The 19,834-nt window shown below is 28.9% G+C and overlaps 1 protein-coding gene across 1 annotated transcript in view; it reads right to left on the reverse strand.

Moving 5' to 3' along the window:
• The window catches only part of LOC107451601 (1-acyl-sn-glycerol-3-phosphate acyltransferase delta), a 30,517-nt gene extending 11,572 nt beyond the window's left edge, over positions 1 to 18,945 (reverse strand). Inside the window, exons 1-6 of the mRNA XM_016067755.3 lie at positions 18,537 to 18,945; positions 16,510 to 16,689; positions 7,791 to 7,960; positions 7,520 to 7,681; positions 7,149 to 7,302; positions 2,552 to 2,736 (exon numbers count right to left, since the gene is read on the reverse strand). Coding sequence (XP_015923241.1) covers positions 2,552 to 2,736; positions 7,149 to 7,302; positions 7,520 to 7,681; positions 7,791 to 7,960; positions 16,510 to 16,689; positions 18,537 to 18,555 — 870 coding nt within the window. The 5' untranslated portion in view covers positions 18,556 to 18,945. The remainder of the gene's footprint in view (positions 1 to 2,551; positions 2,737 to 7,148; positions 7,303 to 7,519; positions 7,682 to 7,790; positions 7,961 to 16,509; positions 16,690 to 18,536) is intronic.
• Positions 18,946 to 19,834: the final 889 nt, after the last annotated feature.

A 19,834-nucleotide genomic window follows, 5' to 3' on the forward strand; every position in this document is an offset into this window, starting at 1 on the left:
ATGTTAAATTAGTTTACTATATTCAATTGAACTGTGCAATATGTGATAAAATGCTTAAAAGAAGGACTTCATATCAGAGATTAAAATTATAAATTTTGTGGAAAAATTCATAAATTTGCAATTGAGTGTTGTAAAAGTTTCTATAAAAATTTTTTAAAAGTTTCTATAAAAATTTTTAAAAAATATTCAGTACGAATTTCACCTGACAAAAAAAAAACTAGTTACACGTATTTTCAACCTTTAAAAGCTATTGTAGATGCTAAAGGAAACTCCACTAAATGTTAATTTAACGAAAAATTAGACTTACTAATAGACTGAGTTTTTTCTTTAAAAGTGTATGATGACTTTTGTGGGATAAAGTTTTTGTCACTTTTTGATGATTGATTCCTTAAAAATAAACTTTTCCTTTGTTTTTAAAATATTTCATACTGTCATTTAAAATATTTCAGTTTTGTTAAGATTAGAACACATTTTTTATCATTAAATATACATTCTGAAACATTCATTTTAATTAATGGATAGTCTTATTTCATTGAAAGTCATAAGTGTATCAACACTTTTGTGAATCACTGTAATTACATTTCAATATAAAGCTGTACTGTATACTGCATTATACTGTATTTCATCTTACCAGTGCTTTTTATAAAATTCACTGATCATATTTTCCTTAAACCAATATCTCAAGTCAAATTTTTAAATAATGGTATTTTGAAATAGCATTTTTATTAAGAGATTCAGTATAAAAAAATAAATGTCAGAAATGTAAAATTGTCTAATTTTTAGTTCCATACTCTATAGAAGAAAAAAAATAGATAAAATTCCTTAAAATGTATACTTTTCTGATTTTTCTTTTTTTTCTTATTTGAAATTAAAACATTCAAAGAATTCTAATCTAAACACACAGTTTTTTAGTTTAGCATAGTTAATTGTTTTTGTTTGAACAACTGGAATCTTGTACAATGCAGAACTAAAACACTAAGTTTCGTTTTCCTTCTCCTGACTAAACACATATGAATAAAAAAAATTATATTTTATGTATATACATCATTTAATATGTTTCCTATATATTCCTTAGTCATTGTCAGCTTTTTTAGGTAAAAAGAGGAATAGTTTTGAAATATCATCTCTGGAATGCAAGCAACATTTACGAACTTTTGATAGTGTGATAACTATACAATTCGAATTTTGAATCAAAAAACTAATATTTACCAAAAAAAACCGTAAAATTTGATATTAATACATAGTTAGTTCTAAAAAAAAACTTTTTTCAAAATAAAAATATACTGTAAAAGGTTAAAATGAAATAGAAAAAATTAGCATTAATGCAAGAATTGCATGCAACATTGCTGTTAGTGATGGGGGGAAATGCGTGATTGGTTGGTTTGCTGAGAAAAAATAATTTACAGATTTCTTTGAATGGAAGTTCAAAAGCTTTCAGAAAAAGAGTGCAATATAAAATCTATTATTTATAACCAACTAATTTTCAGAGAATTTAATGAAGTTAAAAATACAAAAACATTTTGACTCATTTTGTCAAAATAGAAAAAAATTACCACTCTCAATTGCGAACAAACTTTAAAAGAGAATTTAAAAACCGAATCCTAACCCCGTCTTCCACCATAATCTTTGCCTTTCCTAAATTGCACAGTCCCATAGTCTGCATAGAGATCAAAGGTTTCTACATTTGCTTAGCAACCTTGGGAGAATTTTATGTTGTATTCTAGTTTAACAGGGTTATAATGGAGCAAATTTTGATGAAAGCAAAGTAAGTTGATGATATTTTAACTGTTTAGAGATACATTTCCGTCTAAAAAAATGTGGGTATAATGGATGAAACAATTTAAATTAAGAAAATTAGCAAATAATTGAAATTAGTGAAATTAAAAAAATATATAAGAAAAAATTTCCAGGTTTTTATCCATAATTCCCTGATTTTACCAGGTTTTTTCCAGTATAAAAAAAATTCCCTGATAATTCCAGGTTTTCAAGGTTTTCCAGGTGGGTGGCCACCCTGTTTTTTCCAAGTCTGAAACAAATACTTTTTTTCTCAAGGCTGAAATTATTCCATTCAAATCTAAAACAACTTATTGAAATAGGAAAAGTGGTAAAAAGTAATGCCGTTTAATCATATCACACAAAACAAATCTTACTTTAAAAATAAATTCAACAATAAAAAAACTGAAATGCTCATAGAATAAAAGTTGAATTAAGTATTTAATTTTTATAAATATAAATTAAATAATGGTTCTTCGAAAAAATTCGCTTAATAGAGAAATTTACAAAATGGAAGTTCGTTTAATAGAAGTCTAACTGTAGTTACAACAGGGTTTCCGCTACGGTAGCTTTTTTCGCAAAATGCGAAAAGACCTCTCAAAAATGCTAAAATTCAACAAAGCATTTTCGCATTTTTGCTAAAATATTTTACTAAATTTTAAGTATAANTTCGCTTAATAGAGAAATTTACAAAATGGAAGTTCGTTAAATAGAAGTCTAACTGTAGTTACAAATTCATCAAACAATATAACTTAAGATGAAGACAGCAATAAAATACCTTTTCAACATATAAATTATGCAACCATTTAGACGAAGCTTCATCTGAGTCAGTAGGAATCTCACTCATTGGATATCTTTTTATGTGGATATCTCCGTTAAAACTGTTCCCTTTTAACATGTTGGCAAATGTTGGTTTCACTGGACCATCAGGAAATGCTAACTGCACATCATAGACAGCAGCAACTAAAAAAAAAAAACAGGCAAATGTTTTTATATTTATATTTATATTCAGTGCAAGTTTACATAGTCTGCAGAATTCAGTTTCACAAAAAAAGTGTGATTTTTAAACTTGTAAACCATGTGATTATAAATCCCGATGATTAATTTTAAAATTGTATGAATATATGAATATGAAACTCTATATCGAATATAAAATATGCAAAATTACATATTGTGATAGGTAATTTTTAAATCGCGCGAAAACGAAACCCAATGTCAAATTTTTAAAGCACGCATAAATATGAAAATTGACATTACAACCGCAAAAATTAATCATGACATTGGATTTTAAGCTTGCGTGAATACGAATCGCGATATTGGATTTTTAAACCACGTGCTTTTAAATCACATGAATATGAAACTCTATATCGAATTTAAAACATGCAAAAATACAAATCGTCATAGGTAATTTTTAGATTACATAAATAAGAATCACGATGCTTAATTTTTAAATCGCGCAAAAACGAATCCCAATGTCAAATTTTTAAAGCACATATAAATACAAAAATCGTTATTTCATATTACAACCATAGAGTCATCGCTACATAGAGTTTTAAAAGCGTGTGAATACAAATAGCGATATTGGATTTTTAAACCTCGTAGATAAGAATCGCAATGTACGATATTTAAATCGCCTGAATAAGAATCGCAACATTCCACTTTTAAATCAGGTAAATACAAAAATCAATGTTTGATAATAAAATCACGAATTTGAAAATGCATAAATACGCAACGCAATATGGGATTTTTAAATCTCATAAATAAGACTCATAACATACGATATTTAAAAAGCGTAAATAAGAATCATAACGTACAATATTTAAATAGCATAAATAAGAATCGCAATGCGCAACTTTTAAATCGAGTAAAGACGAAAATCGATTATTGATACTAAAATGGCATGAATAAGAATTGAGATATCTGAAGAGTCTGGACTTGGAATTTCTAAAAGGTTTGCTTGTATTGTTTTTGTTTGACATAATAAATAGAAATTTACAAGATTAATTGAATGAGCAAATAAATATTTTCACCTAAAATACCTCTATTTTTCTTTTTTTTTTTTTCGTTTGCTTTCACGCCAGAAAACAGGAAGCAGTGTCTGAATTACAAAAATACGAGCTATCCGACGGGCGGATAAAAATACGGAAAATCCTATTTTCTGTGCGTAAAATCGGAGAAAATAGCTAAAATAAGGTTAGCAACTAGAACGTTCATCTTTAAAAATCGTAAATAAATATAATTATTTTATTTCAACAACTGAATTTTCAAAAAAAAAAGATAAAAATTTGATATTTATAAAAAATACAAAAAAAACTTTTAGAGAATCGGACTTTTTGATAAAAAGGCGAAAATTTGAGAGACAAAAGCGAAAAAAGCGGAAATCCGCTAAATAGTTTCATCCCTGTATAAAGGTCAAACAGTTTTATCCCAATGAACTAATTTTTAGAGAAACTTCAGAGGGAGGAATGAGGACTTCAATGCTTTTGCTCCGCGGAAAATTAAATTCCTCATAAAATATTTTGACTCATTCAAAAATTTTTTTTAGCAGAAATTAGCGGGGAAAATGGGATAATCTGAAAAAAAGCTGAACTCTGCCGATACGTGGAAGAATCACATGCCTGCAGTTTGTCCAAAGAAAGAATTAAAATGACGTGGAAGATTATGAATATAACATATAAAAATTCAACAAAAATAAGAATATGATATACCATATAAATAACTCCCAAAATTGAAACATTATAATTTTGGGAAAGAGAAATACTTAATACCAACATACTTGTTTTTTTAATTTTTAACACAAATGATAATACATTAAGCACCCTATTAATTTAATAATTTATTTTTAAAAAAAATTTTAAAAATCATGAGTTCTTAAGATATGACATACTTCTTGTCTCAGTAAGCATTACCGCTACAACTAACTTTTCAAGAGAAACTATCGTAATTTTTCACAATTGTCCTTTGTTTGAAAAAGATCAAAACTGATAAGTTACTTAGCTTTAATTTTAAAAATCATTCTAAATTGTGTAATATATATATACCCAAAAAAAATATATTATATTTAAAATAATATATTATATTTACAAAAAGAAATTTCTATTGTTTTCATATTTCTTTCGTGTACATTTAATAACATAATATACAAAAATACTCTTAACAGGAACAAATTTAAGGAAAAAAATTGACTAAAGGTATTTTTCTCATTCGAAACCATATTACGACAAATTTCTTTGATTGTAAGGAAAGAATAGGACAAAAAAATAATTGCAATTTTTTTCCTAATAATAAAATATTTTTCTAAAATTCTAATTTTTTTTTTTTCTTCAGGGTGGAATTAAAATTTTTTGCCAAAGAAATTAAAAACTTTCCTGATTTTTACAAGTCTTCAAGGGGTCTGAAAAAACTTCAGGTTATTCGAATTACTACATACTCTGAACAAATTTCTACATCAGATAGAACAGTTAAAAAAAAAAAAAAAAAAAAAAAAAAAAAAAAAAAAAAAAAAAAAAAAAAAAAAAAAANGATCCCAACGAGGACGAAAATACTAGTTTATATCAGATTGAATAATTGTAAATGCCATGCAATAAATTCAGTAGTAGACAAATCAGGGCTCGAAAAAACTCAAAAATTTTACCCGTCCCCGAAGACGGCTTGTCCAACAATGTACCTGGTCTCCTTTGAAACTAACCCGTCGCTTCTAAATAAATAAAAATATTATTTTTTCTTATTTATTACATACATTTATATAAATTATACAATGAATTAGTAGCTACTAGGATTACATTATACAGTAAAAGAAATACTAGGTTACTAATAGTAAAACCTAGTATTTCTTTTATGAAATAATTTAAATGACAAAGATCAAGTTATCTGGAGAGCCAATTTAACCTAGAGTACTGCGTTTTTTAAATGAATCAAATATGACGTTTGCCAGTTCCACAATCAAGCCTATGATTTACAGAGGTTTCTGCACAGAAATCTAAAAGGAGTTTTCCATTTAGGTAGATGTTTATAATTGCTTTTAACGCTCAAGTAATGTGTTTTTTTGTAAGTTCATTGCTGAAAAGTCCCTTTCAACTGCTGCAGTACTCCCAGACGGAAAAAAAACATCAATCAACCACGCGCAGTATGTTGCTGTACTGGATTTCTGGATTAGAGGGTCATTTTAGAAGTGAGGTGCTAGACTCTTGTAAGATAACAAAAAGTGTCACGAGCATTAACGGAAAATGGTCGTCCGCGCGGACGTCTAATTCGAGAAATTCGTTGCCCGAGGGAAATTTTTGACCGCCGAGGACGGGCAGTTTTTCGAGCCCTGAGACAAATTATACGAACACATGCAAAACAAGTTTCATATAACACAAATTATTTTTTGAGAATTAAAATAAATATTCATGAACCAAGAGAATTCTTATGTATCCATGCCACTCTAAGCAATACAAGAAATGGAGTTTGTATAAAAAATATTAAAAAAATTCAGTAACAAATATAAAATAAGTACCGAAATTTCATGTTATTACTAGATGCACCATATAAGAGATTTGAGATTATTTGAGAAATAAAATGAATGCTTACAAATCTATGGAATTTTTTTATTATCTTTATGTCACTCTTAGCATCACAAAGAATGTAAAAAAAAAAACTTTGTTTATACAGGGGTCTGTCCAGACACTTTGTGAAAGGTCCGTTTTTGTAAAATTCTGAAAAACTTACTCGTAATTTGTGAATATAAAATAAATGTTAGGTCACATTCTTTCAACCAGGGTCCGCTTTTGTGAATTTGTGCAAATAGGGTCTGTTATTACAAAAAAACTTTTTCAAGGAGTTTTTAAATTGTAAAGACATACACGATTATGCTCAACACTGTAAAATTATAATTAAAAAAAAGAAATTTTAAAAAATAAACAGCAATTGCAGCTACTATTAGCGATGCAACATATAAATATTTGGTATTTAGCCTGTACTGCTGAACGCAGAATATTCATTTCGGACAAATAAAGGAAGAAGCGTCTGCCGAAGACAAAATTTAGTTCGTTTACATCTGTCTTTCTTCCCCTCCCTGGTAAGGGTTTATTCGATTAACAAAACAATAATGAAGATAAAAAAATTCGTGAAGGGGCTGATTAAAAGATAAATTATTTTGTGAAGGATCCGTTTTTAAGTTAAAATATTTTGTGAAGGACCCGTTTTTAAGTTAAAATATTTTGTGACGGATCCGTTTTTATGAAAAGATATTCTGTGAAGGGTTCGTTAACGGACCCAAATTTCTTCTAAACAGACCCCTGTCATATGTGATTAAAACTGAGTAATAACTTTTAACATAACAATTGTACACATTTTCCTAACTACTGAAACAAAATTGTTGAAACATTTCTTACTTTTAGTTTTTAAATGCTTCACAGTAAAGTTGAAACCTCTAGTGCGTGGAGATAGATGATGCTCCAAAATAGGTAAATTGTTAGCCCTAGCAAACTCTAAACTAGCTTGGTGCTTTTCTGGAGTAAATCGGGTGCCTTCACAAAAATATAAGATCTAAAAAGCAAAGATTACATCAGTATTTTCAAAGACATTAAAATTGAATTAACAGCTTGGTAAGATATACGGTTGTGAAAAGCAGATGAGATAGTGTTAGTGCATATAAACATTTTAGAATATTAAGTATTTTGAGAAAAATTAACTATTCATAAAGGAATTTTTATATACATAAAAAAATAACAATAAGAATAATAACAATTAAAGCTCAAATCACCATAATGGGATCTTCATACGAAACTAGGTTGTCAAGTTTAGGACCTAAAGTGACTTTGTCTTTTTCCCAACTCCTTTCTAGAAATATCATTTCACCAAATATCCAGCCCCATCCTATCACTGGTATCTTCATTAATGATTTCTTAGCACAACTCTTTGCATTCTGAAATAAAAATCAGTTTCTTAAATTCTTAAAGAAATTTTAACTAATTTAATTAAAATGGAAGCATCAAATCAAGAAAATAAAGTAAAAATATATATGCTTAACTTACCGCAAGCATTCCCAAATCTTCACAAGTCATCCAACAATATAGCCAGTCAGTATCATATTTATGATTCATTATAACTAAACAATGTTCTGTCCCAAATTTCTTTATATCTTCTTCTGCACCCCATTTTCTGACTCTAGACCCTGACCACCACTGTGCAAAAGCTACAACTTCTAAATATTTAAAAAAAAAAAAAATCTTATAAAATTCCATTTACAGCAAATAGATATAATTAAACATTTAAAATCTTGGGATAAATTTTTAGCATTTTCTTTTATATCAACTGTTGTAAGAAATTTATATTTCTGATAAAGAAAAATCATCAAAACAAAACTAAAAAATGCACAAATATTTAACTTCTTTTTGTGCATTTAAAGTGGTGTGACATTCAAGGGGGAAATATTTCTAACAAAATATGAATTTGACATTTCTAGACTTTACTTACGAAAATATTCAATTAAACATTATCTACTATGCTCATTTTGTCAATCTATCTAACAATTTGAATATTCCTTCAAAAATGTACAGAACAGTAATGATAAAAATTTTTTGATGAATGAAAAAAATTAATATGACACAAATCGCATTGCAAATTTCGGCTGATAACAGTTCGAATTTGCGGGTATAATATTTTTCTTGTCTACAAGAGATGAAAACTCAAAATAATTTGTTTATGATCTTGTGACATAATTAGAATTACATGATGCTTTGACTATTAATTTTAGAATTACTCAGCATAACTAAGATTTCTTAATAAGAAATTTTACAAAGAAGTAAATATAATATTCTAATATATAAATTCTTATACATTTGTTCTAAAGGTGCACAACCAACACCACAGGGGCTACATGCTGCTTTCAAATGGTCAATGTGCTGACCTCACCATGTAGACAAAAAACAACCCATATCAACCCAACTAAGCACTTAGCCCCATTTTTAGACTCTTATATTTCAATGACCATGTTTGGAATATTACATAATTTTGACGCCGTTCAGATAATATGACAGCACCTGACATAGTGCCCCTCTTTCCAAACTCCAACACCACAACCAACAAAAGAACTTTCAGTCATATCAGATTTAATGTGCACCTAGCTGCCTATGCACACCTGTTATTTTGTGAGTTGCCAGTACAGAACTCACTATCCCCAGCTCTACAATCAGCATTATGAGTGATCAAAAAGTAACATTACTTGCATAATTTTTTTAAAAAAAAAGTTTTTTTTCTTTTACAACAAACAAAAACTTTATTGGGAACAAAAACAAACACATAAATAAAAAGGGATATATATTCGTCGCCAAGAGGAAAATCCTGTCCAGGTGACTAAGAAAGGTAACATAAGAAATTCATATGAATTGGCACAAGACTGGTATAAAAAATCAAATGCTTCATTTAAAGTGAAAAATAGAGATCTAAATCGTCAATGTTCATCACAAATTGAAATAAAGCACGCTTAAAAGAAGAATATATTTTGATGTTTTGCAACTGAAATGGTAATTTATTATATAATTTAGGTGCTAAGTAAAAAAACTGTTTTCGTGAAATTTCTTTTGTAAAGTGGGGAATCTCATACATTTCAGTTAGTCTCCTTTCAGACACATTAGTTTTTAATTTGCATATTAATTTATTGTTGTGTTAGTAAAGTAAAATACGAAAAAATATATTATGGTGAAATGGTAATAGATTAATTCTTGTATATTAGTTATTTAAAATTAATTTTTTAAGGATATCTTTTTTCAACATTTTCAAAACACTAAATGCATGTTCAAAACACACGGAACTATTGATATACGAGGGTTGCCATTTATATTTCTGGTCTTGGCAACAGTAAGTGTTGCTAGGCGACCGCAGACGATTTTAATCGAAAGTTTGATATTTTTAAACATAAATTCAGCAGACGATTTAACATTATATCTTCATTTGTGTTGTTGACAGTAAATTGAAAAGTTCTTCTCTTTCAAAAAATGGAATTGAATCGTGAACATTTTCGTGCCATTATTTTTCATAACTTTCGACGTGGATTGTCAAGACAAGAGTGCTTCGATGAACTTAATTCTTTATTCAGCGATAAAGCGCCATCCTACAGCACTGTAAAAAATTGGTATAACGAATTTAATCGTGGTCGATGTTCGATCCAGGACGAATCCCGTGCAGGTCGTCCAAAATCCGTTGTTGTGCCAGAAAAGATCGATGCTGTGCGTGAACTGATAAAGCAAGATCGTCATGTGACATACCGTGAGATAGAGGCGTCTTTGGACATTAGTATGACTAGCATCAATAAAATATTGCATGAACATTTGAGCGTAAAAAAAATTTGTTCGCGTTGGATCCCGCATAATCTGACAAACGCTCAAAAAAAGGCTCGTGTCGATTGGTGCAAGGAAATGTTGGAAAAATACGTTCAAGGTACATCAAAGGCTGTGTATAACATCTACACAGGTGACGAATCATGGATCTATGCATATGAGCCGGAAACAAAACAGCAATCAACTGTATGGGTCTTCCAAGACGAGGCAAAACCAACAAAAGTTGTTCGAGGAAGAAGCACATCGAAACAAATTATTGCCTGTTTCTTCGGCATTAAGGGTCATGTGGCAACAGTGGCATTAGAGCAACGCAGGACGGTCGATTCTGAATGGTACACGACCATTTGTTTGCCCATCGGAGAAATTCGAAAAAAGCAGAAGAACAGGCGAATCGTTATTCCTCATGACAATGCGAGCTCTCACACATCGACTCAAACAAAGGCATTTCTGACGGAGCGAAAGATCGAACTGATGGGTCATCCGCCGTACAGCCCTGATTTGGCACCCAATGACTTCTTCTTATTCCCACACATCAAAAATAAATTACGTGGACAACGATTTTCGACCCCCGAAGAAGCGGTTGATGCATTCAAAACGCATGTTTTGGAGTTACCTCAATCGGACTGGAAAAAGTGCTTTGAAAATTGGTTCAAACGCATGCAAAAGTGTATTGATCATCATGGAGAATATTTTGAAAAACAATAAAACCAATTTCGATCCTACATATTTGTTTTTCCATTACTAGGCCAGAAATATAAATAGCAACCCTCGTACTACCCAATACTACTGACATATTCTTAAGAACTTAATTAATAATTTATCTTTCTTATTGCATTTTTAATAAAAAATCATCACTTCATTATATCTAGGAAAGACAATGCGTGCTAAATTTTTATTTATTTAAAAATAAATTAAAATTTAGCACACATTGTTATGTATAATCAATTGCTCTACTTTGTTTAGTCTTAAAAATTACTGTCTGAATTCATACAGTATTCATTAAACAAAAGAATGATAAATGACATGAAAATTAAATATATTGTGGCCCTTAAAAGTAAAAATATTTTTTCATAAGCCTTGCCCCTAAAAACTGTTAAGCATATTATTTTCCTTGAATTACTGAGAACATTTATTTTTTTATTCAAAATAATATTTTTATTTGAATACTTGATATTTAAAATATTTCCCTATTTAGCATCAATTACTTGTGATTTAAGAATTCTTTTTACTGAAAAAACATTAAAAATATGTTAACTATAAAATTGATAATTAAATATGAAATTAATTTTCAATAAACATTAAGAAATATACCACGATTACAAATATTTACAATTATTTGCCTGAAAGTAACAAAGAACAACAAACTGTGAAGTAATAAGTGTAACAAATTGAGAAGTTATATAATATAAAGTGAAAACTTTCCTTATCAATGCATCCAGATCATTATCACATCAGCCTTTGCTCTTATAAATAAAATAAAAAATAAAATCAAATGTATCACTAGAACACATGTTAATGCGTAATGACCTTGAATGGAAAAAAAAAATAAAAAGAGAATGAGGAAAGTTATCAAATGTATTCTACTATGAAATGAGATCACAACAAAGAGAGAAATGAACACGAGTTTATCTTTCCTTTATCAAAGAATGCACAATTCAATCAAATCTCTCAGGTAAAAGCCTCTTAGTAATTTTGTCTCAAAGATCTAGATTTTTCTTTAGACAGATGCAAGAAAGCAAATAAGGAAAAATGGAAATATTGTAGAGTCATCATTAATGATAAAAAGAATTTAGATTTGAGTAATGGAGGAAATGACTATGCTTCTATCCATAACTGCTTCAAATTTAGATAAAAACAAATCTTGAAATAAAAAGGGGGTTGAATAAAAATTACAAAATTAAGGTATAAAAAAAATTAATTGGGCTTTTTGGAGGATCTTTTAAAAATATTTAAAAAAAATTATGTATTTAAAAATTTTATGAAAGACACAGAAAGAAATTGTAAAAAAGAATTAAAATCAAATTTTATTAAAATGTAAAATAAAAAAAGAAAAAATTTTTTTATTTTTAAAGAGCATTATCTTTGAAACTTCAGTGATTTTGGATTTTTTTTTATACATATATTATTATTTAATTAAAATTCTAGCTGAAGCCAGTCATTATCAATTATTTTATTCTCAAAAAAGAATAGAAAAATCACAGAAACATTTCTTTCTCTTCAGATTGGCAAAAAAAGCATCTTTAGAAACTAATTCTACAAACAAACAAAAAAACATATTTTGAAAATTTCTGCAAAAAAAAAATAAATAACACATTTTATTTTATTGTTTTTTTTTTTTTTTTTNTTTTTTTTTTTTTTTTTTTTTTTTTTTTTTTTATTAATCTTCGTTCTAAAATAAAAAATAGAGATATGTAAAAAATATTTCAAAAATTCCTCCAGTAAAGAAAACGAAAACTTTTCACTTCAAAAGGGAAAAATCTTTCTGCAAGAACTTTCTGCTATGGGATTATTAATACTATTTAAAATTTAACTTTGATTTCAACATTGGTCTAAAACATGAATCGAAATCAAAAGAAAAAACATATGTATCACAATTTCAGACATATGATTGCAAGTAGAAAAAATTGAATAATAGAAGAAAAAATTTTTTCTCAGTGTATATTTTTGAAGTACTTATATTTTCGTTCTTTTGTGCAAAGTACTTAATTTTTTTGTGTTTAGTACTTAATTTTCTTTTTTTTTTTGCGTGATACTTATTTTTATATGCCTATTAAAAGATTACAAGCATTGAAAAAAAGTACGTCTCATTTTTTTTGCACTTAGCATGTCATAATCACATAAAGAAAAAAATGATTTTAAAAACTAAAATCTACAGGAATAGCTAAAAAAAGAATGATTAAATCAAGTGTGTTTACGATGAAATTGCTTGAATTGGATGAGTCAAAAGGGGGTTAATTAAATGTGCATTTTGAGATTCCCACTTTATAACAAATATTGTATTAAAATTATAAAAAATCTGTGAAAATAAGTAGCTGCTGAATAATTGATTGATAAATGAAGCAATTATTACGTCAAATAGTGAACACTCATATGCGTATCATAATAAAATTAAAACTGTGTTATAATAAAAATGGGGTACTAAAAAATTTTAATCATGTGAAAATCAACAGCTTTAACTGCCAGAAAATAAATAGCTTAATAATACCTAAACACTGCATGGATTTAGAGCAAATTGACCCTGTCAAGAAGTAATTGCTCGAACACGTAAATCAAATTTCCCGTTTTTTAATAATATTATATGAAAATATTGAAACTTAAAAAAGTATATTGGATTTCAATAGCAACAACCATGAAAAAAATTGCTTTAAAATTTTTTTAAAAAAACAGTGAAAAAGCGACATAAAAAAAAGACTAATAAATGCACGAATTGAATTTTGCATGTCGTAATAGCCAATAAAACTATTGAAGTACCTCATGGTTACAATGGTATGATGGTATGTACAATGGTATTCACGCAAATCGAGCGTGTCAAAAAGTGATTACCCAAATGTGTGATTAAAATGTTGTGTGTCGTAATGACATTAGTATATTAAAATCTATGAGAAAATCATTAGCTGCAAAAGGAAAAATAAAAGAGGTCGAAATACGGATTTAAGATGGTACAAACACGTGGAAAAATGATAACTGAAATGGCAATTCAAAATTTCTATCCTGCACGATCATATTAAAAATTTATTCCATTTAATGCAAGCAATAAGATCAATGCAAGCAATAAGATCGATGCAAGCAAATTGAAAAAAAAGGGAGAAACTATATCACATTGATTAAATTATTCCTGATACAAATCGGAACTTGTAATGAAATTGCTACTCATTGAAATATAAGTTTTAAAAAGACGAGAAGAAAACACTTTTCTAGCGATCAATCTTTCAAATGTTCGCGCGAGAGAAAGAGGGTGCTGGTTAGGGTGGAATAAATGTCTCGTTAAGGAGATTTTGAAGAAGTAACTTTGATCAGGGAAACTGCAAGAAAATTTTGTCAGAAAATAAATTATTAACTATTAAAACGATCGAAACACACATGGATTTAAGATGGTATGGACACAAATCAAGCTCATCAAAAATTGTTTACTCAAATGCACTATTCAAACTTTGCATGTTGTAATAATATCCAAATTTTATAAACCATAAGAAAATCAAGTGCACCAACTACAAAAGAAAAGATCTAAAAACAGATTTACGATGGTGTCAAGCACGTTGATAAGTGATAACAGAAATTAGAGGATTGAAATTTTCATGGCATAATATCATAAAAAAATGAATTCAATTATAGCCAAATAGAAAAGGGACAAATATATCACAATGGTTAAATATTTCTTCTGTTACAATTAGAATTTGCAACAAAATTGCTACTTATTAAACTAAGTTTTTTTTTAAAAATTAGAAGAAAAAAACACCATTTTTCTCTAGCAAAAGACCTTTTAAAAATTCGGTTTCAGAATTTTTTTCAGATTATCAATTTTTTGCTATATATATGTAACATAAAAAGCTTCAATTAATCTTTTAAAGTTATTTCTTTTCAGTAAATACTCTTCTTAATTTATTATTCTGATCGAAACACTTTCTCACACTTTTAAATTCACATCCTGTCCTTAAATCTATTTTTGCCTCAAGCATGCATTAAGTAAAAATAAGATATTTTTCACCTTTACTCTTTGTGGGAATCGCGCAACCTATTTGATAAACCAATTACAATGACTAAAATTTCTCTCTTTCCCCAAATCGAAACATTTTACGGCTTTACATTGCAAGATATTCCCTAATATACAATGAAGAACACATTTCGTGATCACGTTTACAGCTGCTCTCTGTCTAATAATTAATAAATTTTTGTACATTCCTTCCCTGCCTAAGACCTGTTTTAATCCTTCCACTCAGCAATGACGTTATATATATTTATAAATATATATATATAGGTTCAGTAAATGATGCATCAAACTTCTAGGGAAAATATGGCACATCATAAGGTTTAAGAATTACCTAGGAAGCCATGACCGGATTATCGTATTCAATGCTGATTACTGAATGACTAGATTGAATATAGCAGTAATTCCCAAAGTGGTCTATATCGACCCTCAGGGGTTGACGACAACTTGCAAGGGGTCCATGTCAAGTGAAAAAAAATTGGGGGTCCATGAAATGCGAATGGGGGTCAACGATAGTGGATCTCATATAAGCAGGTCCTGACATTAATTTTGGCATTTCATGAATGGAATAATTTAATTAAACTAATTTAGTATGTTTCATAAAATTGTGAAAGTTGTAGGCATTCGCTTTGTGGACGAAATACAATTTGAACTGGTAAAAACTTGCACATAATGCATATATACTTATCCCATATTATGGAATATCGCGAGAAAGGTTTTAATTGCTTTTCCGTCTTTATACGTAGTGGAAAGGGGTTTCAGTGCAGTTGCCAATCTCCTAACAAAAAAAAAAAGAGAAAGAAACAGACTGGACATCATTAACTGAGGAGATTCGAGATTAAACGTAACTAAATTGATGCCAAATGTTGATAATTTATTATTAAAGCATCAGGTTCATCCCTACCACTAAAAAACATTTATTTATTGCTTAATTATTTTATATAACAGACACTAAATTTTAATTAGGTTCGTTTTAATTTGAATTTTGTTAATTAATGTATAAAATTAACATGAGTTTCTTTTTTTAGTTTTTCACATTACACTTCACTACAGTTAGAAATTTAAATCTTTCACAGTGAGTAGCACTATACCAGCTGTCAAAAATACATTTGAAGTTGATGAATTTACAAAAAATCAATATCAGGTAAGCAGGGGTCTACCCAAAACCGGAAAACTTGGCTGAGGTCTACGAGACAAAATAATTCAGGAACTAGTGGCGTATAGTAATATTATCGTATGAAACTAAGGGTACTCTCTTATGATGAACTGTTACATTGTGTGCCTTGAACAACAAGTCTGTAACAGGCACATAAACATGTCTACAATAGGAAATCTCCCCTAGTAGTATAAAATTGTATTTCCGGTTATGGTTGTTTCCTAGGTAATTCTTAATCCTTATGATGTGCCCTACTTTACCTAAAAATTTGTCGCAACATTTATGGACACCATGTATGTGTGTGTATATGTTATTATTAACTCTTTGCCTACAGCACTCAGCATGGTAAAATAATAAAAAAATATATGAGACATTTCGTAACTTAATAAACCACAAAAGAAATATACAATGGTCGAAAAGCAAACATATGTTACATAATTTGAACTTAACAAATTTAAAATTCATCAAAAAGTTCAATAAATTATCATGCAAATGGCAAATTTAAACATGATACAAATATAAGAAATGTAATAACTTAGAATACATTTACTTACGTGCCCATGTAGTATATATTAAGTAGTAATTAATCTTCCTGTAGAAATTTCGAAACCTGTTGAACAATGTGATGTACAACAAAAATTGTAAGAAGTTGATGATAATTCCACTAAAAACAAACGCAATTGCCATAAAACTGGCAAAGAGAAAACGACCAACAACCCTTGCAAACCTCATGCCTGAAACGAAAATGAGTATTGAAAATATTATAAGTAATTTTTCAACTCTTAGATAAGTAATTACATGATTTTTAAAAACCATAAAAGAGAAATTACAGGATTATATATTAAGTAAATAAACCTCAAAAGACCTAAATATAAAATGCAATTCTAGCAACAGCCTTTGGATTTCGATAAACTTAAATATTTTCTCATTTTCTATACCTAATAAGTTATATTTGTATTATGTCAATTTCTTTTTGATCAAGTACTATGTAAAAATAAATATAAAAGATAACAAAATGATTTAGACGCAGTGTTGTAAAATTATCAAAAAGATAATATATAAAAAGCAAAAATTTATATTAGCTTGCCTAAAGGCAACTAAGGAGTTTGGTCGATTATATGCTTTTTTCAGTTTTCAATTTGTAATCAAAAATTCAGCAACAGTTTTGGTACAGATATCAATAGAAAAAAAATTCGCGCTGTAGTAAAAAAGCCCTTAGAACTTTACATAATATCAATTTTTCTATGATAATTTTGTATCATTTATAATATTTTGTATCATAAAATTCCGAAAAATAAAAAAAACAATTATTAAATTTAGACATATACTCAGTAATACGCAACATTTGAAATAATTTTATTTAATTATTATACAAAAGCAATTATATAACATGTCCCCCATTTTGAACATAGTTTAAAAATTTTAAAAACATAATAATTTAACATGGCTCTTTCACATCTTAATCATTTAGTTAAAAAAAACTAAGAACAGGATTATTATGTAAAAATGGGTCTTAATACAGCTAAATATTAAAGACAGGAAGATTTCCATATTGTACTTTGCCAAAATAGCCATGTTTGCAATAGACGACTTCCGAGCAGCAGCCTGCAAGAAATCAAAATAATAACCACAAAGTGGGACCAACTCGAAGGGTATTACTCATAGCCACCTCTGGGTAAACCTCCAAATTCTTTTTTTAAAAAAATATTCCAATTTAAAATTCATTTGGTGTCTCGACGATTGTAGTTAACATTACATATTACATTACAGAATATATCTCCGCAATAGTAGTTGGTGAAAACCAGTATCAATATGGAAATAACCCTTCTATTTTAAAAGGAACTTATTTCAATAAAGTGCAAAAAACCAAATACCACAACAATAAAAGTACCCCTTCTTCTAACCACTACAAAGAATAACAATTGAGCAGATTTTAATCACTCCTGAAGGAAAGTACCATACGTATTATTTTTTAAAGCAATGCTTAATTATGATTTACATATTTTATATTTGCAACACTAAGCATGTTGAATTTTTAAAAAGGTACTATATTATATTAATAGGTACTTATTTCAATAAAGTGCAAAAAACCCAATAACACAACAATAAAAGTACCCCTTCCTCTAACCACTACAAAGAATAACAATTGAGCAGATTTTAATCACTCCTGAAGGAAAGTATCATACGTATTATTTTTTAAAGCAACGTTTAGTTATGATTTAAATTTTTGACATTTGCAACACTAAGCATGTTGAATTTTGAATTTTTTTTATAAATCCCATAATAAATTTATCTTTTATTTATCCCGAAATCAAAAAAAACAAACATTACACTTGAATTTATAAATAATACTTCATTAAATACTTATATTTAAGATGGTCCTCAAAAGAAATAAAAATTTTAAATTATTAAATAGTAGCAGACATTCTACAAGTGCAATTTTATAAGCTTTTTTCTTTTTCGGTATCAAAATAAATATTTTTTCAACTGAATTAATGATTTATACTTATTTAACATTACAATAAAAAATACAAACGTTAAAAGAAATCAAGATAAATATTTATTGAAAATCATAACGTACCAATTTTAGCAGCAGACATTCTAAAAATGCTTATTCATAAGCTTATATTCTAAGATGAAACAGAACTCAATTTCGGCGATGTATATCTCCTTTCACGCTTACTGATTTTATGTCTACCATTCAGGAAAAACGCATTAAGAAAACGTCAGATGAAGCAACCTTTGAACTGTGGGATGTTCTCACCGCGCAATGTAAACAAAATCAGGGCTTGCAATTAGAAAATATCAGGAGCCATTTACGCAAAAAATAATAATACTGATAGGAAACTGGAAGCAATTATGAATTGTATAGACAATGTTTGTTAGAAAATTATGTGAATAATAATTAAAAAAATCTTTATAAAATTGCAATAATACAATTTTAAATCCTTAAAATATCACAACTACGAAGTACGATTCAACTAGAAAAGTGGTTGCCATTATAAATTCTTTCTCAAAATGGTTAATTGAAAGGCTTATCTACTAACATAATATAGATGAATTTAAAAAAAAAAAAAAAAAGAATGGGAACCGTTTTTGCTGTATGCATGAAAAATTCACGGGTGCAAATTTGGAGGAGAATAAGAATTTGATTGGTGAAAAATATTTAAAGAGCACGCATAATTATAACATTCATAAGGTCCAGCAGTGGACTGATCGTTAAGATGCGGTTCCCAGCAGATCACCGAACTCAAGCATCATTGGCTGCGCTCAGTGTGCGGGTGGGTGACCACTTGGATCAGTCTGCGTAGGGACAGAGGGCGTGCGGCATCAGTCCTCGTTAAACTGTTCGACCGTAAAGTGCTCAACTTCACGTGCAGGTCGTCGGGCTACCGAAGCGGGGGTGGGGCTCCCTCTACAGAGGATCAAAATTGTGATGGCATGTCTTCGGATCATCTTCAGGGATGCTTCCAGACCGTCGCCAATAGCTCATTGTGAAGCTCTAGGGCGACGTAAATAAACTACAACAACATTCATAAGAGTTTTGTGCAATTTATAAATTCTCACCGGTTAATATATAAATTCTAACCTGAAAGGTTTGCTATGTTTTGAGTGTTATCGCTTATTTCCTTTTATTTGTGTAAAATAGCGCCGTTTGTTATTTTTTGGATAGCATCACGGCAAGCTTGCGGACTCTTCCGAACTCATTTGTTATTTGTTTCGTTGAAAACACAATATTGATAACATTACAAGCATAATATTATTGGATGACTCGTACTGTCAAGCTTAGCCGTAAAACTCAGTCGGAAGTAATAACCCGGCAGTCTAGCAGTGAATTTTGTCTCCAGCACCATCTGCGCTTAGCTTTACACGGTCAAC

Source organism: Parasteatoda tepidariorum, chromosome 9, assembly GCF_043381705.1.
Source record: "Parasteatoda tepidariorum isolate YZ-2023 chromosome 9, CAS_Ptep_4.0, whole genome shotgun sequence".
Classification (NCBI taxonomy): Eukaryota; Metazoa; Arthropoda; class Arachnida; order Araneae; family Theridiidae; genus Parasteatoda; species Parasteatoda tepidariorum.